This window comes from Echiichthys vipera (genome assembly GCF_963691815.1).
Source record: "Echiichthys vipera genome assembly, chromosome: 19".
Classification (NCBI taxonomy): Eukaryota; Metazoa; Chordata; class Actinopteri; order Perciformes; family Trachinidae; genus Echiichthys; species Echiichthys vipera.
The window spans coordinates 17,181,079-17,199,814 of NC_139844.1; the positions used below are offsets into that span (position 1 = coordinate 17,181,079).

Sequence of the window (18,736 nt, forward strand, 5' to 3'; positions counted from 1 at the left end):
TTCTTCTAAAGCCCATACACACGCATACAATACATTGCAATTATCATTATTAATATATTCATATATTTATTTATCATATGTTCATGTTAAACATACATTTCAAAGACACATTGAATCATTCAGCTCAATTATGTCTGTTCATGGCTACCTTAGTGACTAGCCAGTAGGCCCATCATCAAGGTTGTGTAAATTATTTCATTTTTATTCATTTTTTTCACAAATTATCTTTGCTAATAATATGTTCAATTTGTGTTCATGTATTAAAAACATCAACACAAAGCATCAGCAGCTCTCTAAATTACAGCTTATCAGAATAAGCGAGCTGTTTATCGGTTTCACATACAAGGAATTTGCCTTGGTGTTCAATGCACACAATCATTCAACAGAAATAAATAATAAGCAAGGTACTGTAGTCAAGTACACAACTAGAAAAATGACCATATAAATATGAAAAGAAATACAGTAACACATATCACAAATTATGTACAATTTTACATTTAATCAAATATTCCACCAAAAAAATTGTCCAATTTTGTGCAGAATGTGGAAAAAATTACTGATTTCTTATTATGACTTTAATGAGTCCTCTGAAGTCTGAGTGTCATATTTCAAGCTCTGTTGCAAATGATTTAAGGGGGTGGAGCAGTATATCTACAAAGTGAAAGTGCAGGCCTATGTGGGCAATAACTATTCACATGCACATGGACTCACTACAATAAATACCTGAGACTCCAAAGACTTGATTTGACGAGACATTTAAAAGGAAAAACTCTCAAATTTGGACCTTAAAATGTTTTAATCTAAAACTAAGGGTGGCTGGAGTCTCCCTTAGAGAGAGGGTGAGAAGTTCAGCCATCCGTGAGGAACTCGGAGTAGAGCCGCTGCTCCTTTGCGTTGAAAGGAGCCAGTTGAGGTGGTTCAGGATCATCTAGTAAGGATGCCCCCTGGGCGCCTCTCTAGGGAGGTGTTCCAGGCACGTCCAGCTGGGAGGAGGCCTCGGGGAAGACCCAGGACTAGGTGGAGAGATTATGTCTCCACGCTGGCCTGGGAACGCCTCGGGATCCCCCAGTTAGAGCTGGTTAATGTGGCCCGGGAAAGGGAAGTTTGGGGTCCCCTGCTAAAGCTGCTGCCCCTGAGACCCGACCCCGGATAAGCGGATGAAGATGAGATGATGAGATGAGCTAAAGGCAGGCTTTGCATGAACACAGTTTTTCACTTTTTTATGTGCTGAACGGTCTGTTCTGTAAAAAGCATTAACAGTAACACAACTTTAATAACATTTTTATGGTCATCCAGAGACCTTAAAGTTGTGCCTGGATTCGACCTCCAGAACTTAATTTGTTCTCATCATAATAACTATGAAACTTGACTTTGACTTGCACTAGAAGACTCTGAAAAATGTAAAATAAGGTCAAGTCGTTTTCCAGCTACTGAGTGATCCATCTTCCACAGTAGACGATCGAGGGCTCGGCTTCAGAATACCCGCGCGAGTTGCAGCCAGAACGAATCGAGTCAAGAGAAGTCGCCCAGCAACGAGAGTCGGAAGTAATGTGTTATGTTTTTATATCATTTTAGCCTAAATTAGCTCAAAATATGTTCATACTTTGCTTTAAAATAAGATAGCATATATCTAGGGCTAGTCTATATCCTCCGTGGTAGCGGCTGGATTAAAAATACATCATTAATAAATATATATATATTTTTAGTGAGGGGACGTCACATACTGGGGGGTGGATGCATGAATGAATGAATCATACGCACAAAAGAAATGACAAAGGAACACAACTTTTTGTTACTCGTTTATTAGAAGAAAATGTAGACTAAAGTTTAGTAAAAATTTTGAAAAAACAAACATAATAATATACCTCGGAAAAATGAATTCCACAATGTTACACTTTTGCATTTCCAGAATACCAGACTTTTTGAAAACACAGTCTTATTTTAAAGGCCCAGCTCAGTCACGTGTTTAAACATATACTTTTTGATCATGGCTTAATCAATATTTAACTCTTTTTGAGATTGTCTTTTTCCCCCCCAAAGGTTTATATGCCAAATTACTTGATGCACTCCTCAGGAAGTCCCATAGCATGTCATTTGCACATTTGCAGCGACAAGGTGCTTTTTAGCCTGTATGACAGTGACACAATATAACACATTATTATATCATTATTACATGGAAAAACAACCTTCTGTGTCCTATGCTTTAATATGCTGGTATACAAGAGGAGGAGTGGTTTTGGCATTAGTTATTATTATAAGTTGGTTAAACAGATAAACACTCACTCATTGTGGAGTTTGGCTGCCTTGTTGGAAATAGACTGTAGTTAAGCAACGCAAGCAAAAGCAATCGTGCACTGAGACAAAAGTGTTTGACAAAAATCCAGAGCAACAATGACTTGAGAGCTGACAAGGAATATCACTTAAATGGGAGCTAATGTATACACAGGTGAAGTATATACAGCACAATATGAAACCAAACCATCATAAATAATGGGACTAATCGGACCAGAGTCCGACTAAAAACAGATATTTCTGAAAATCTGGGATAACTGTAGCTTAGTGGAAGTAATGTGTCAATCAACAATACAAAATATACTGAAACAATGTGAGAATGATGCATGATAACAAAGTAAAAAAAGAAAGAAAAGAAACACAAGTCAGAACTGTATAGGCCATTGGAAAGTCTGAGAGGTTAGGATGGTTGTTTTGAGGTATTTTGGTTTAGAGGTCTGAGGACTTGCTGGAGTGTTATCCCAGCAAAAGAAAAGAGAGAAAAAGCATGTTGGCGTTTGTGAGATCTGTACAAAATTACATTTTTCGGAAGCCCAGAGAGGCAAGTGAGAAAAAAAAAATACTGGTGATACATTTCCTAAGTGGGATGTAAATAGTTTAATCTCCTGTTTTTATGACTTAAGAATATATGGAGGGAAAAAAGCAGAAAAAAAACTTTTGCCAGGGTAGCTTGTTAGCAGTAATACTCATTTCTGCCATAAGAATGTTTCAAATCTGTGTGTGTGTGTGTGTGTGTGTGTGTGTGTGTGTGTGTGTGTGTGTGTGTGTGTGTCTGTGTGTCTGTGTGTGTGTGTGTGTGTGTGTGTGTGTGTGTGTGTGTGTGTGTGTGTGTGTGTGTGTGTGTGTGTGTGTGTGTGTGTGTGTGTGTGTGTGTGTGTGTGTGTGTGTGTCGGTGTGTCGGTGTGTCGGTGTGTCGGTGTGTCGGTGTGTGTGTGTGATAGAGATAGAGAAACTTACCTGGAAGAAAATATGAACACTATAAGTCCAGTTTAGAACATGGGGTAGTGGTGCACTTCAGCTTCATGTGGAAGAACAACAACAAACCCTTGGAAACAAATGTTTTTTTTCCTCTCACTTGCCTCTCAGGGCTTCCGTAGGATTTGGATCCTTTGGCTATCAGCTACACCCTCTTCTGTTTGTGCAGCCTGTTTGGTTATGGCAAAGTAAGAAACACACACAACAAAATTGTAAACCAGTAGAAACAATATGTCCGGACTTTGACTGTGATGCATGTCCTCCTCCACCTCCAGTCACCTGACCCGAAGAGTTCTCTTAGCATTAAAGGGCACAGGGAGTCAGAGCGAACCCCCCGTTGGTCTCTCTCATCTTTTCCTTGTGTCTGGCCTGCACGAGACCAAACACCACTCCTGCTAGCGTCATGCGTCCCCCTGTCCGCGCCCCCATGTGAACATCTTTTCCAAAACTGGCCATCTTGCTGCGCATGGTGCTGATGAAGTAGGTGCGGACCTTTCCCTGATGCTCGCTCACCTGTGAAGACAGCAGCGGTCACAGAGTGTGATAATCCTTTCTTAATTTTTATCATTAGGACCTCTTCACAAATACACACTAATGCACTAACGTCTTCTTCCTGAACAGTGATGATCCTCTGTCTGTCGTTTCTTTTTTTACCAGAAGATGTCACCCTTGTATTACCTGTCCTTTTGTTCCTGAGCCTGAGGGCCTGAACATTAGTTGTACTCTACTGTCTTTCACAACAGTTGCACTACAAATTTATTCATGTAATTTCTGCAGATGCCTAACAGTGAGGTTTTAAGAACCTCACTGACCGTTACCGACCCTTTAAGTGAGCTTTGTGGCTACCCAGTGAAATCAGTTCCACAGTATATTGGAAGGTGTTTCTCCATTTCATTATACTTGTGTTTAAAGACACAAGTATAATGACAGAATAACAGAATCAGCTACTCACCCCCTTGACAAAAATTTCTCCACGTAGCTCCAAGACAAACCCCCATTCTGCCAGGACCCTGCGCGTGGCCTCAGGTACCTGGATGCGTCCGCACACCCCAGTGCTGTCCATGCGACTGGCCAGGTTCACTGTTGACCCCCAGATGTCATACTGTGGCTTGGTGGCACCGATCACCCCTGCGACCACCGGCCCGTGGGCGATGCCTGTTTCAGTGCAACACAGGCAAGTCATTTACTCAAGACGAATAATGACTTTGTGTCAAATCGATGGCAGCAGAAATCCTTGCACAGAGTGTTTTTTTAAAAAAAGAAATCAAGCATCCATTGTTTATGCTTACCCACACGTAGCTGAAAGTTTTTGGCGGAGAGCCTGTTAATGTCTTTTAAAGTCTCTTGCATTGCCAACGCAAATAAAACCAGCTCACTCAGGTGATTCCACTCATTCATTGGTGCCTGATAGAGACAGAGATAGATGAAGATATAAAAGTAGGTGCAGATGATGTCAAAGAAATAGCAGAATGTGTGCAATGATATGTCCCACCTGTCCGTCTGGAGCTAAGCCAGAGGCTGCCATGTAGCAACTCCCAATGGTCTTGATCTTCTCCACATAGTGGAAGTACGACTCCTCCAACAGCTGGTGAAATATTTCAGATAAACATGTGAAATAACACATCAAGCTCATATATAGTGTTATGCGATGGGTAATAATAGGGGTGGGGATGGGGGAATCCCTTAAATATACCATACACAGATAAATCTAAACATATTAAAATGCATTATAAAGAATGATTTTGTTCTTATTTATAGTACCTAGATACATACTGTATATCTACACTATACTATAAATAAATGACCCTTTACACCTCAAAAGCAATACTATACTTTAAGTATTTAAAGGTCTGATATTGTATAAGTGGGATTGCCATGTCTTTTTTGATTCAAAAATGCTCAATCCACAGAGAAATGCACGCAGGTTCGTATTCAGAAACTGTGACTTTAAACGAGCTGTCAGGACTTCTGTACGATTGTGATGAAACAATTATACTATATAGTAATTATACTATATAGTATAAAATGCAGCAACAGTGCTATAACAGACATTCCCCGGCTACAGGTGCAGAGACACAGAGAGAGCAGATGTAGAAGACCCGGAAACGCTGACCAATCAGAGCAGACTGGGATTTTTCAGGAGGGAATTTTAAAGAAAGAAGCTATTTTAGTTGGCACACCACACCAGGTCCGGTCATCTCCCATAACACACATCACATTCTCTGGTCAAAACATACCCCTGTCATCAACAGTCACCAACCCGGGGGTAAGATTCGACACTCATCTAACTTTTGACACCCACATCAAACATCTCTGCAAGACCTCCTTCTACCACCTTTGTATCTTCCTGCCCTTGCTTTTAACCTTGTCTTACTATGTAGCACTTTGAGATTGTTTTAAATAATGAAAAGTGCTTTACAAATAAAATGTATTATTATTATTATTATTATAAAGAGACTAAGATGGAGCGTTTCAGAGAGAGGGTGAATTCAATTCAATTAAATTTTATTTACAGTGTCAAATCATAACAAAAGTTATCTCAGGACACTTTACAAACTAGGTAAAGAGCACACTCTATGACTCTTTTATGATTTACATAGACCTAACAATTCCCCCGTTAAGTACAGAGGCATCGAAAACCTTCCCCATAACAGGCAGGTGAATACGGATATATTCCCCTGAATGAGCACAATATGGGACCTTAACTTTGTTCCGAGTTTTACATAATCTGCATCTACTGAACCGAGCACACTTTCATTTTCAGTCCCGTACTCACCTCGTCAAAGCCAGCTATGATCTCATTCAGAAGTCGGAGGCAGTCCACTCCTTCATGTCTGATCTCTTTCTGCTCAAAGTACTCGTTGAACCCAGCGATGGAGGCAAACATGACACCAACTTCATCGTAGGACTGGGAGTAAAGCTCCTGAAAATCGTGTCATAAACGTCATCCCTAAAAACCTCTTTGTTTGACTGGTATATAGATTTATTTTTTCAGTACAACATTTACCGGTAGTTATCATTACAAGATGTCAGCTGTTGTTCCCAAAGAAAATTAAACGTAAAGAATCTACTGAAACACTGGAAATGGAAATGATGTTGCTCAGCTGACAATTCAAATAGTCCACTGAACATTTATAATAGATATAACTTTCAAATATCCTCCCCTGATAAAGGCAATGAAGGCCAATTCATTTGTGAAAAAAGGAAGGAAGAGGCTGACACGGGTCATGTTTTCTGCACCTCATCATACTTGCTCCGGTCCAGAAAATGTCTCGCCACGTGCATAGGCAGGATGTTGTGTAACAGACACTCGTTATGTTCCCGCAATTCCCTCATGTCCTCCACTTCCTGTTGGGCCTGCAGACGCCACAGGAAGTCCAGTCTGGCAGTTGCCTCCCACTGGGAAAGTAAAGCACAAATGACACTTTCAGGGATCACATGCCTGTGTGAGACACAATTCATTGCACGTCTACTCAGTGAAGGAGTACAGATTTGGTCTCAATAATACAAGTCAGAAAAAATGATGCCATGATGGCTGACGAATATCAAAGCAGCATGCTCAACGCAGGGAAAACTTCACTGCGTTTAACAGTACCTGCCGCCCGTTGTAGAAGACAGCAACAATAAACATGGCCATGAGGAGGATGGAGATTCCTTTTCTCCTGACATAGTGAGACCTGTGCAGAAATGAACGAAGAGAGGTGAAATATAGAGGGGTGAATTATGTAAAAATAAATTCAGTACCTAACCAGGAAATCAAGTATAGTTGACATAATAGTATTACTGGTATATTTGTAATTTTAACATACTGTACTTTATATGAATAGTTCCATTCTATACTTTATACATCTACTAGAGGGGAAATATAATACTTTTTACTCCACTTCCTTTATTTTGACACTTACAGTTATTACATGATGTTGCACTATACTACCAACCTACTCAGAAGTATGTCAAATATGTATATAATAGTAAAATAATATGTAAATTGGCTCCACACTGAACTACAACATTAAAACACTGTTAAATGTATTTGTTAGTGATAAAAAACAGAATAATATAATATTCTGTAATAACATAATCTGCATAAGGAATAACTTTAAATTCCTTTTGCTTGTAATACATACATTTATTTAAGTAACATATTTGAATTCAAGAGTAATGGAATTTCTTTAGAATACAAGTAAACGATATACTGTATACATATACCGTATATTTATATATATATATATATATATATATATATATATATATATATATATATATATATATATATATATATATATATATATGTACAGACAAACCAAAACCCAACTACTTACACACTCCCAAGAGCAACAGTCAAGGAAATACTGAATCTTTTTTTATAACTACTCAAAAAGTTATAAACATCAAACTGAATGCAAAAAAAGCCCATCCTGAGCTGACTGGTGTGTATTTTGCACCGACCTGTGCAGCATATCATGGCGTGTGAGTGTGAGGAAGGCCAGGTGGATGAGGTAGGAGTAGACGACCACCGCCAGCAGCAACACTGCCAGCTTCAGCAGAGAGTTTAGACGCAGGAACACTGCACAAGTCACCATGGCGATCACACCACTAAATACAAAGACCTAAGGAGTGAATAAGAGACACTCAAGAACAAAGTATCTTGATAACTTGCTTGAAGTGAAAAAATGTGATAGTGTTTAATTTAATGAGACCAAACGTTTGTGCCGACAGATGTTGAATGTGAACACGCTGTCTTTACCTCAGGGTTAGTGCAGAGGGTGACTGGACGTGAGGCTGTGTTGGTTCTGTTGATTACATCAGTCTCCCCCGTGTCTGTGAGAATGCACCATACCTGGACACAGGCACACAGCACAAACTATACAAGTCACATAAAACCTCTGGAGCACAGAAGCTGCCAAAATAAAAAAAATACTCGATATATAAATGTACAAAAAACAATATCAAACATAAATATATGCAAAATTAAATAATAATCTGTGATTTTTTTGGTTTTAATTAGCTTCTTCATCTATTTACCTTTGAATTAATTGATTTAGTCTGGCTTGACTAATTTGCATTTGCGTATTAGTCTGTAATCTCTCAGTTTATGTTCAATTTTAAGAAGGCGTTAACAACAGTGAAGACCAAAATGCCTCTGGACGCAGCTGGATAGACCAATTACCAATCAGAACAACGAAACGACATAGCTTGGCTTCTCACTGCTGGGTCACAAACTTTGTCAAATTACAGCTAAACAGTACACTAAAATGTGTTTTAGGCACATATTAGGCAAGAATGAGGCAATGCAGTAACAGAATCTTAATTCATATTTGATCAGCACCGTCTAGTTTGACAGTCTGAGCTGAGTTTTGTGAGTAAATTGTGGTGGGTTTAGAACACCAGCTATATTTGGTAACTACGACGTTATTCTGTCGTCTTTAACCCGCCTCACATGACATAAGCAGTTGCGATTGGTCAGATCTCAAGCTGCTGGAAATCTGTGTGAACGGGAGAGTGGACAGACTCAAATGTCAAAGCAAATAAGACATGAGCTCAGCAGACTCGCCTGTTTGCTAGGCTACTATATATTTACTTTCCTATTTAATGTTCCCTTTTCTTTCTTTTTTTTCCTTTTCTTTCTTCAAATTCATGAATACATTTTTGCATCTATTTCAAATGTATTTCTTAATTCACATATATATTTATTATTATTATTTCTATTATTATCTTGTCAGTTTCCGTCCTCCGTATTAAGGGGGGTATAACGTTCATGTAATCTGCAAGGTTCAGTTTTATATGTAAATCTCTTGACTTCCTCTGAAGAGCAGGCACCAACAGCAGTATAAAAACGAATGTTGTAGCAGGGAACTTAATCCAATACTGGAGCCATGTTTTTTAGACTCTCACCATGTCAGTAGAGACCAAGCCAAAGTTGATGACGATGGCTGTAAGAGTGAGGAAGTTGCGGGCGCTGTTGTTTTCATGGATCCAGCAGCAGAAATGCTGCAGTGGTGCAGGAGTGCACATGAACTCCTCAGCAAGGGCCAACAGCAGCAGCAGCATGTAGATGAACAGGAAGACTGAAAACTGGAGGACGGCTGGGAACAGCCTGCCGAAGAAAAACAAGGGAGGGATGTAAGCGGAAGAGGAAGGAAGTGAGTAAAGTAGTAAAAATGTTAATGTGATAATGTGTAATGTTAATTGAGAAACAATAGGAAATGTGCGACATATGCTCCAGAAAAGTGTGAATACAATTCTCAATATGACCTCCAGATGGCACCAAAGTACAACAATGTAATGACTTTACAAATCTGATAAACCCATAAAAATGACATTAACTTGAGCTTCCGATTGACAATGTTGGTGCCTCCTAACCTGGGCGCAGGAACAAGGGCCTGTACAGCTATAAGAAAGAGGAGCATGATGAAGGAGCAGACCAGGTTGGAGTTGAACATTTCATCTCTCATCTGGGAGAACTGCACAAACCAAAGGAGACCAAAGAAAGATCAGCCTAAGTCACTCTGCTGCTTTAACTTATTTCCACCAAACAAACAGCGTCTGTACCTTTTCCTCGATGTGCGTGTCTTTGAACACCAGGGTCAGTTGAGTGATGTGCTCCCTGTGCATACGGTCACTGCTTTGAACCTCAATAGCATGTTTGATGCGTTTGTTGATCTCCTTGGAGGTGGACTGCCATATGTTGGGCATTGAGCCATTGGTAAAGGAGGCCAGGATCTGCAGGAAAAGAAACCAATGGTGTGAGTTGAATCAGGTATTTAGTACCAACAATAAAATGCTGTTCAGAAACACCTACACTGTTCATGTCAACGACATTCCCAAAGGGCAGCTCTGGGGTCCAGGTTCGATTCGTTTTCAGGACTTTGGGTGGCTCAGCATGGCCAACTTGGTTCTTTGCCTCTTGAGGGCAGATGAGGAAAGTGTCGATGTTGTGTTTGAGCAGAAACTCGTTCCTGTCACGGCCATTACCAGCTTCTGTTTTGTAGGTGCCTTCTAGGCAGTCCAGAGTCGCTCTTGAGATGTGGATGCGTCTAGATGGGAGATGAAAAAAAAGCAGAGAAAATGATTTAATGTGATATAATTTATAAAGAATTCCTCTCCAATCACAAGAAAAAAACAACGAGGAACTGTGCTTAGCTTTTTACATAACTGAGGAAGCCATTAGTATTGGACAAATCTATCTGCGATCGCTGAGTACATTGCTCTTTGTGCTTATACTGAATTTAGGATTTGTTTCAACCAATTCAAATTTGGTGACTGTTGGAACAGTTGAAACACTAACAAAGACAGGTTTGGTGAGTTTTGTTTTTTTCCAGCCCAGTTTGTATGCAGTGTGTTTTGCGATGAGTTAGCAAGTTAATTAAGCTAACACGTTAGTTCTGTGAACTTTCAGAAGGCTGTATTTTCCTGTTTACTAAGGAAAATAAGTATATGTCCTTCCTTCACAGTTTGTGAGTTTACTTTGCTTATTTATCTGGTAGGTCCTAGATAAATAAGCGATACAGGGATCGGTGCATCTCTTATAGGGACCTCGCAGCTTGAACACATCTCCCAGGGGTCACTCCCACCAACGCACATACACCTGGGAAATACATCGGCAATCGCTGGATGCTGGGCTGATGGTGGCTGGTTTGAAAAATTTGACATACCGCGTAACCTTAGAAGCCATAGACTTAACAAGCCTGTCTAGTATCATCTAATGTAGAAAACCAAAGTGTGGCTATATACACTTTGCTGTGGTTACAGTGTTTCTGGATGAATATGTGATTTGGGTCTGTGTTGAAAACTGAGGCTAGAGGGAAAATGCACATACTTAATGAAATAGCAAGGGCTTATGCTAAGGTTATTTGTTTGTTTTATGGAGGTTTCGGAATTTTGCGAGGCACTTTCATTAAATTTTAGGACATTTTTTTAAGGTATAGATAAAGATAGAGGGATAACAGTGGGATCCAGGTGGTTTACCATAAAAACATGTTGCAACCCAGGTGAGGATTAAATGTGTTACATCAAAGGTAACACAAACAAAAGCTACCACTCACCCTGGTATGCCCCCGGCCTCCAGCATGTTGGCAATGCCCACGTCCCAGGACCAGACGTCGAACTGCCATTTCTGCAGACCAAGCACCCCACACAGGACAGAGCCCGAGTGGATCCCAATCCTCATGTCCATGTTCATGTTCAACTGCTTCCGCAGGTACCTGGTGTTGGTCGGTAGTGAAGTATGTAAGACTGATGAGTTATTGCTATTGTTCTTTCTGCACATAAACATGCAGTATATCATTATTATGCAGGAGGCACGATAACCCCCCTCTAGAACTCCACTGAGTTAAGACTGACCGTATGGTGCTGATCATAGCCAGGCCCAACTCAACACAATGATGGGCATGGGCACGCTGAGGCTCAGGAACCCCTGACACACAGTAGTAACAGTCTCCCAGTATCTTTATCCGCATGCAGTGGTGCTCCTGTGATGAGGAAGGGACCAGGGAAAAGAGAAAAGAAATGATTGATAGAATAGAACATATATGTTATCCTTAAAAAAAAACAGAGCTCAAACTCTCACATCTGACAGTCGGTCGAAGCGTCCAAAGAGCTCGTTAAGGGTTCGGACCAGATCCTGGGCCGAGAGGTTCATGGACAACAGTGTGAAACCCTTGATGTCTGCAAAAAGGATGCTGCAAAGAAGAGAGAGAGTTGTAAAATAAGTGGTATGTTAACCACACGCACATTAGATATCCAGATTCCTGCTGAAGCGTTTGGTTAAAGTGAACGCATGACTGAATGTGACTGTTTGCACTTTGAAAAGGACGACAACAAGTCCTCTTATACAGGCATTGTAATAGTAACAGTGTGTGTGCACCTGACGTCTTTGTACTGGTGGATATAGATCTTGTGAAATTCATGGGGATTGAGGTCATCCTCCAAAGAGCTCATATCAGCGATCATCTCCAAGGCAACAAAGCGAGGCAGAATCGATAGCACCAGACGCTCCTGTGTGGCAAATTATAAACTCTATTTCAAAGTGTTTGGTATAACCAGCATATTGCTTGTTTATACACCTTTCAAGGTTTTGACAAAAGTGAAAACAGTCAACAGTGGTCCTAATACAGCACATCACTGTCTTCGTATTGCTCCAAGTCTAACCTATAGCAGAATGCCAGCCGTCACTGTACCTGTCTCTGGTTCTCCTGCTCTAGTTTGAGGCGACCCTCAATGCAGCGCCGCGTCTCCAGGAAGACCTGTCTTTGGGCGTGGTCAGTCAGGTAGTGGATGAACAAGCCGGCAGTGTTCATACCCAGGTACAGCAGGCCTTTGGCAAATACCTGCATCCGAGAGAGATTTTGCATTCATACAGTGAAGTAGGAGAACCCAATGCATGCGGGCTAAGAAGAGGATAACAAATAGGAAACAGGATGTCAGAGGGAAATGCATGAGCTGGAGATATAATTGTGAAAATAAATATAAAGCGGTTAATTAATGGTTATAAAATATCAACTTAGACAATACCCAGTAAGTCCAATACATGAATAAAACATGGCTTCTTCTGCATTATACACTGGTGCTCTCAGAGATGATTTTTACACTTTGGGAAGACATTACAACATCATCAGTCTGTTTTTTTATTAAGCCTCAGACATAGTAGATAACTGTGTTATAAGGACCTGAAACAGAAGGAATCTTCATCTGTAATGAATTGGACTAAAAGTTTCGACAGTTCAGATAAAACACTTAGCAATCTTTTCTGACGTACCAAATACCGATTTTCTCACCTTTCTCAAAAGCACGGCATCATTGTAGTGGTATACTATCTCCACCAGAAGGTGCAGTAATGAGGTGAAGGAGCCGGCGCATATGGCCCAGAGCAGAGGTAACGGCAGCAGCGTGTATGTGGCGAACAATGTGAATAAAATATACCACGATGGGTCTTTTTCCAGTCCATACCCTAGTCCTCCCAGCACCTGTGTGGTCTGCGACAACCAGCTGGCTAGCCCAGCATAGTGAAGCCACTGTGGGGACAGGGAGTCTTTGCAGGTTAACACCAGGATGCACAGTGCTATAGCTAACACCATGAAAATGCCAGTCAGGCAGCCACGCAGAGTGTCTGTATCTGTCTCAGGGGCCAGTGCCAGGTACAGAACCAATACGTGTAGCTTCGCCAAGGCGTCGATTACATTGGTGATGGCTAAAGAGTTGCGTCTTTGGTGGGAGTAGTGTTGCTGGTACAGTTTCTCGAGGTCCCGAGACTTGAAGGTGTGTCTCAGGGTTGGTATGTAGACGCCACGAATTGTGTGGCCCCAGTGCACAAAAAAGTCGGCATCGCTGGCGTATTCATTGACAGAACCCCTGGCACTTCTGTGCGTGCTGGTGGAGCCACGGGGCTGGGAAGGGTGCACTCTCAATGTGGAGGAGCGACGTTTTGTGACACCACGTGAGGCCTTGCTGCGTATTTGTTTGTTGATCTCCTCCATGTAGGTATCAGTCACAAAGATTTTACTTGCTGGCTCCACACCCACCTGTCAAAAGCCACAGAAGATTAAATGGGTTTACTGTAACATCAGGCTTTTTTTTCCCGTTCCCATCCTTTTTGCTGAACTTCAGACCATTCCTTTAAACGACAAATAGGTTGTACTGGTCCAGAAATGGCTTTATGTTGGAAAGCACACTGATTATGGCTGTTGATGTCTTTTTTACCTACAGTATGTGTAGGGTAGGCTTTTCGGTTCTTAATAATTATCACTGAATTGTGCTTTTGGAGACTGATCTATGAGCAGATCTGTGCTCATACCCTTTGTGGTAAACCACAACCGAAAAACAAATTCCTTGCGGTTGTATTCCTCCGCCGACCAGTCACATTGCAGTTTAAATCCAAACTGTCCAGAATTACTAATATTTGTAGTGAATACGTGTATTTTTTAAGGACAGCTCACTCACATCTTCAACCCGGCAGCACAGATAATAATCAGCAGTTTCAAGATTAGCGTCACCAATTCAGTATCTGACAATCCACCATTCATCATTTCATCATTTTTATCCTTTTAGACATTTATGTGAAATGTTGTCATAATTAGTGTAGGAATTCTTGAGTTACGTTTTGTGAGGTCTCAGTCATCTTGACCTTTACCTCTAACATCTAATCACTTCATCCAAGTGAACATTTGTAGCACATTTCTTTTCATCTTTCATTCTCTCTATTTACTCTGCTCCCATGTTGATGTCATCATTGAAATTGAAAGCAGAGTTTTGTGCTCCTAGTTATGTCAGTATGTGAATGTGCAATTAGAGCCATAGGGGTCAACAGTTAAAAACGTTACCTAAAAGTCTGCAAGCCCATGTGTGCCAAATTTGAAGAAAATCCCTCCAGGGCTTCATAGGATGTCACATTCACAAGTGTGGGATGTACGCAAGTACTGACAACCCGAATACATTAAGCCTCTGGGCCATGGCTGTTGCCGGCGGGGAGCTATACAAAAACATTACTTCCCTCCTTAGCCTGATGGTACCCATGTTTATTTCTTCCGATTTTGTGATACATTAAACTATCTGCCTGATTTGGGCCACCAAATTTTACGTTTTTCAAAAATTTGAGCTCTACAAATTTAGTTCCATTCACCTCCATTGTATCTGAGTGAAGGTATACATCAGAAAACAACGGGCAAATACTGTAAAGGAAGTCGTTTTTTTGGTTATTTGGCACTGGGTCTTCAAAGTATTTGTTCAATTTAATTGAATTTAACATTTGATGACAGCATGGGTGATCTGAACTTATTCTGCAGTGGCCCAATAATTCATGTTAATAATGTTGATGCAGAAACTATCAGACAGAGACAGCAAACTGGGCGTTCAGCTTAGTTCAATTTTCTTTCTGGTTTGTGTGAAATGAGGAAGTGATTCATAGGATAGGACATCTGTTCCAGTACACACAGCACTCATAATCTTGTAGGGGAATATTTACAAAACAAAACAAAACAAAACAGTACAATCAACAGTTCCATCTGGATGCAACAAACCTACTGATGACTGTGGGATAATAAATCACCTGGGCACTGAGCTCCTGCTGGATAATGATGTGTTTTACAGCGTTCTGCCATAGCATCTTTTTCCGCCGCAGCCCAGGGGACAGGGTGGCGGTCAGGCAGGTCGGCTCACACAGCTCCATGGGGGAGACCTGTGTCGTCTCAGAGTAGGTCACCATGGTGATGAGCTTAGCTGACCTCATCTGCTGATCTCAGATCAGGTGGAGGCAGAAGCCTGGAGCCATCATCGTTGGGGGTGGGAAAAAAGACAAAGATGATGATCAGATCTCACACAAGCAACATTCTTTAAAGGGACAATCCACCAAATTAATTTCATTAACCAAGTCTAAAAACAACGGCATAATACGTCTTAAAACAACTTCCCAGCAACGACTGTCGTTGGCACTTGGAGCACAATGGGTTCCAGTGACATCATCAGCCTTGTCAACGCCCTCACTAGAGGTTAAATACCTAGATCTCCACACCAGATAGTTGGACCAGTCCCAGCCTGGTCAGATGCGTAAATTAACTGATGAAGCCTCTTGGATGAGAGGTGAAACGTCTTCGTAGACAAATAACCAAGTCCAGTTGCTTCTGACTTAAATTTCTTTGAGGATAACGACGACCAGGACAAATGAGAATATTCACAGGCTAACTGCATAATATCTTCTTTGGCTCTGGAGGAGCCTTGTCATGAAGATTACCCTGCTGATGTTGCAGTGATGTCATCAGGGTCATCTCAGTTTGGACTCGGAGACATCAAATCTATAAGCGAAGGTCTCACAAACTGGGGGCGTGGTGTTTGAAGGATGTTGGTCTTTACCAGGTGGAAGGGGTTCGAATGAATTACACTTTTCAGTTGCATTATGGGAAGGATCCATTTCCCAAAATGCAACGGGATTGGAAAATCTTTGAAATCTTTTGGTTAATATTGCTGTTGGTCTCCTTTTTCGACAACTACTGGTTTGAGATAACAGTTTATCCACCTCCTAATTTACCACGGCTTCCACTCTGTTGCTTTCTACTGTAGCGTATACCGATGAGGCTGAGTCATGAAAATCTGTACTATTGGTTTTACAGCCTTTGTCGCTCCCGATTTCATTTACACTTGGATCACACAGGACATGTGTCCGATAAATGTGCCCGCACCTTTTAAAATGAATCAAATCAAATCATCTTTAGTATTGAAAAGCAATTCATAAAATGAGCATTTATGTGAACAGAACTGGTTATGCTGCACGCAATCAACATGTTGGAGCATAGTAGGCTCCACGTGTTGTGTGTGCCACAAGAAGGGCAGCTTTCCAACAAATTATCCGGAGGCCAGATTTAGATTAGATTTAGACTTGAGCTGGTTAATGCCCAAAGTTAAACTCCTCCGCGTCCTTCTGGCTCTAGTTGCTGCCATCCTTCCCCCTAGGGGTCCGCTGTCAGCAGTCTAATTGTCACAGACTGGATATGATAAAACACTTTTTTAGAAGAGCTGCATTTCAATGAATGCTGTCATTATGGCAGCTGAAAATATTCACAATGTGAGCGATTGATGTATTGATAATAATATGGCAGAACGTGTTGATCACACAGCAAGCATTTACATTTCTCTTGTTACTCTAATATCAAAATATATTATATAAGAAAAAGTACACCTGAGAAAACAAGAGTTGTGAAGAAGCATAGTACGTATATCTGGCACAATTTCACTTACTTCCAAGGTGCATGGAGAAGGGGAAAAGTCTGAAGAGGTCAACACTTGTAGTATAAAGAACAACTTAATTGTCAGACAAACGGATTTTGGCTTGTGGCCACAACTGACCTGTATGGATTTACATATTGCGTATCCTCTCCTCATGTCCAGCATTTGCCATAGGATGTATTCGTCCAGCCCGACATAATCCACTTTGCCGATTCCATCGCACAAGAGCTGTGTGCAGATCTGAAAATTACGGCATACTCCATGAAAGGGAAAAATAAAATTTGAAAAAGTCCCCACTGTGATGAAGTGTCCAAAACGGATGAAGAGAGGGGGATAAAGGTCGCGCCAGGAAGTGTGGATTTGCCCTGGCAGGGTTGTAGACGACCACCGGGACGGTTTTGAAATGAAATTAACAAATGCCCTGAAGCAGAGCTGCAGGAGAGAAGAGTGCAAAGAGGATTAGTAAATCAGAGGCAGCAACTCTCACTCACCTTCAAAGCTGAGATCAGTGGCACCAAGACAACGGCAAGATAAATGCAATGTTCCCAACCTTGGGCAGAGTCAACCGAATCTTTTAAAAGCAGAGCTGACATTTCAATTCAGTAGTATTATGATCAGTGCTTTTTCATGTTCTCTCTCTTTCATACTCTCTACATTTTTCTTTTTACATTTGCTCTGCTCCCATGTTGATGTCATCACTGAAATTGGAAGCAGAGTTACTGCATCCACATCGCCTTTTGTGCTCCTTGGTTATTTCAGTATGCGAATTTGCAGTTAGAGCCATAGGGGTCAACAGTTTAAAACGTTAAGTCTGCAAGCCCAGGCAGACTGTGCCAGTGAGGATGCTGAATCATCTCCGGGTGACCAGGGGCGATTTAAAAGCAAATGGCTGCTAACTGCTGTCTCTACCGAGCATTTCTATTCAGGTGTGAACTAGAGGGCATTACAATATTACAGAGCTATCTGCGCAATATTTTGATGGAGAAAATATTTTGATTCCTTGCTGTAAAATAAAGGCAGTTTTATTGTGTTTCATACACTTGAAATATACTGTGTGAGCTTTCGGATATTGTTTTCTTTTTGTAAACACTAGTAGCGTGTTAATCAGATGAGGACCAACAATGCTGTTGATTTGTTTCTAAAGGATAAGTTAAATGTTTTTTTCAGTCCAGACTTTAAATGTCTGTTTGCCATCAATTATAAAAAATTTAATTAAATCAATAAAACAAGTGTTATCCCTGTTTTTTTGAAGAGTATATTTGCCGATTGTCCGACGTGTCTCTCTTTTCCCTTGATACAGATATGCTTTCTCTCATGATATTATTTACCTGTAATTCACATACAGTCAATCAAACTTCATTATCTTTAACTTCCCTGTGAACACATTTACTGTGAAATTTAACATTTTCTTAAAAATATCAATATGGCAACACTTTACACAAATCATATTTAGTTGAATCAACATCTCTTTTTTTCTTTTTGAATTAAAATGAACTAAATTTATATAGTTGAATACATTCACTTAATTTAAGGACGGGTTATATAATGTGGTAATTCAACTGAATCGCTTCTACTTAATATTGTGTACATACATATTTATACTGAGTAAATACAACCATTTTTAAATTCCAGGTAACACAATTTTGTATTTATTTTATCATTATGTTTATTACGTTCAGGGAATACATACAGATTTAAACTGACTTTTAAAAAAATGGTTTGCACTTAATATTACAATTTAATTTTGTAGTTGTGA

General features: G+C 40.6%; 1 protein-coding gene across 1 annotated transcript; it reads right to left on the minus strand.

The window, feature by feature from the left end:
* Positions 1-3,570: 3,570 nt before the first annotated feature.
* On the minus strand, positions 3,571-15,466 carry LOC310962193 (adenylate cyclase type 8; the record flags this gene model as incomplete). The annotated part of the gene is made up of 20 exons (XM_083934576.1): positions 3,571-3,780; positions 4,220-4,422; positions 4,557-4,671; positions 4,760-4,852; positions 6,044-6,190; positions 6,508-6,666; positions 6,863-6,944; positions 7,717-7,877; positions 8,015-8,107; positions 9,163-9,364; positions 9,631-9,731; positions 9,820-9,990; positions 10,070-10,304; positions 11,313-11,471; positions 11,611-11,738; positions 11,837-11,948; positions 12,134-12,264; positions 12,447-12,596; positions 13,044-13,787; positions 15,311-15,466. 20 exons carry the CDS (start codon positions 15,464-15,466, stop codon positions 3,571-3,573), a joined length of 3,552 nt encoding a protein of 1,183 aa, XP_083790702.1.
* Between the last annotated feature and the right edge of the window lie 3,270 nt (positions 15,467-18,736).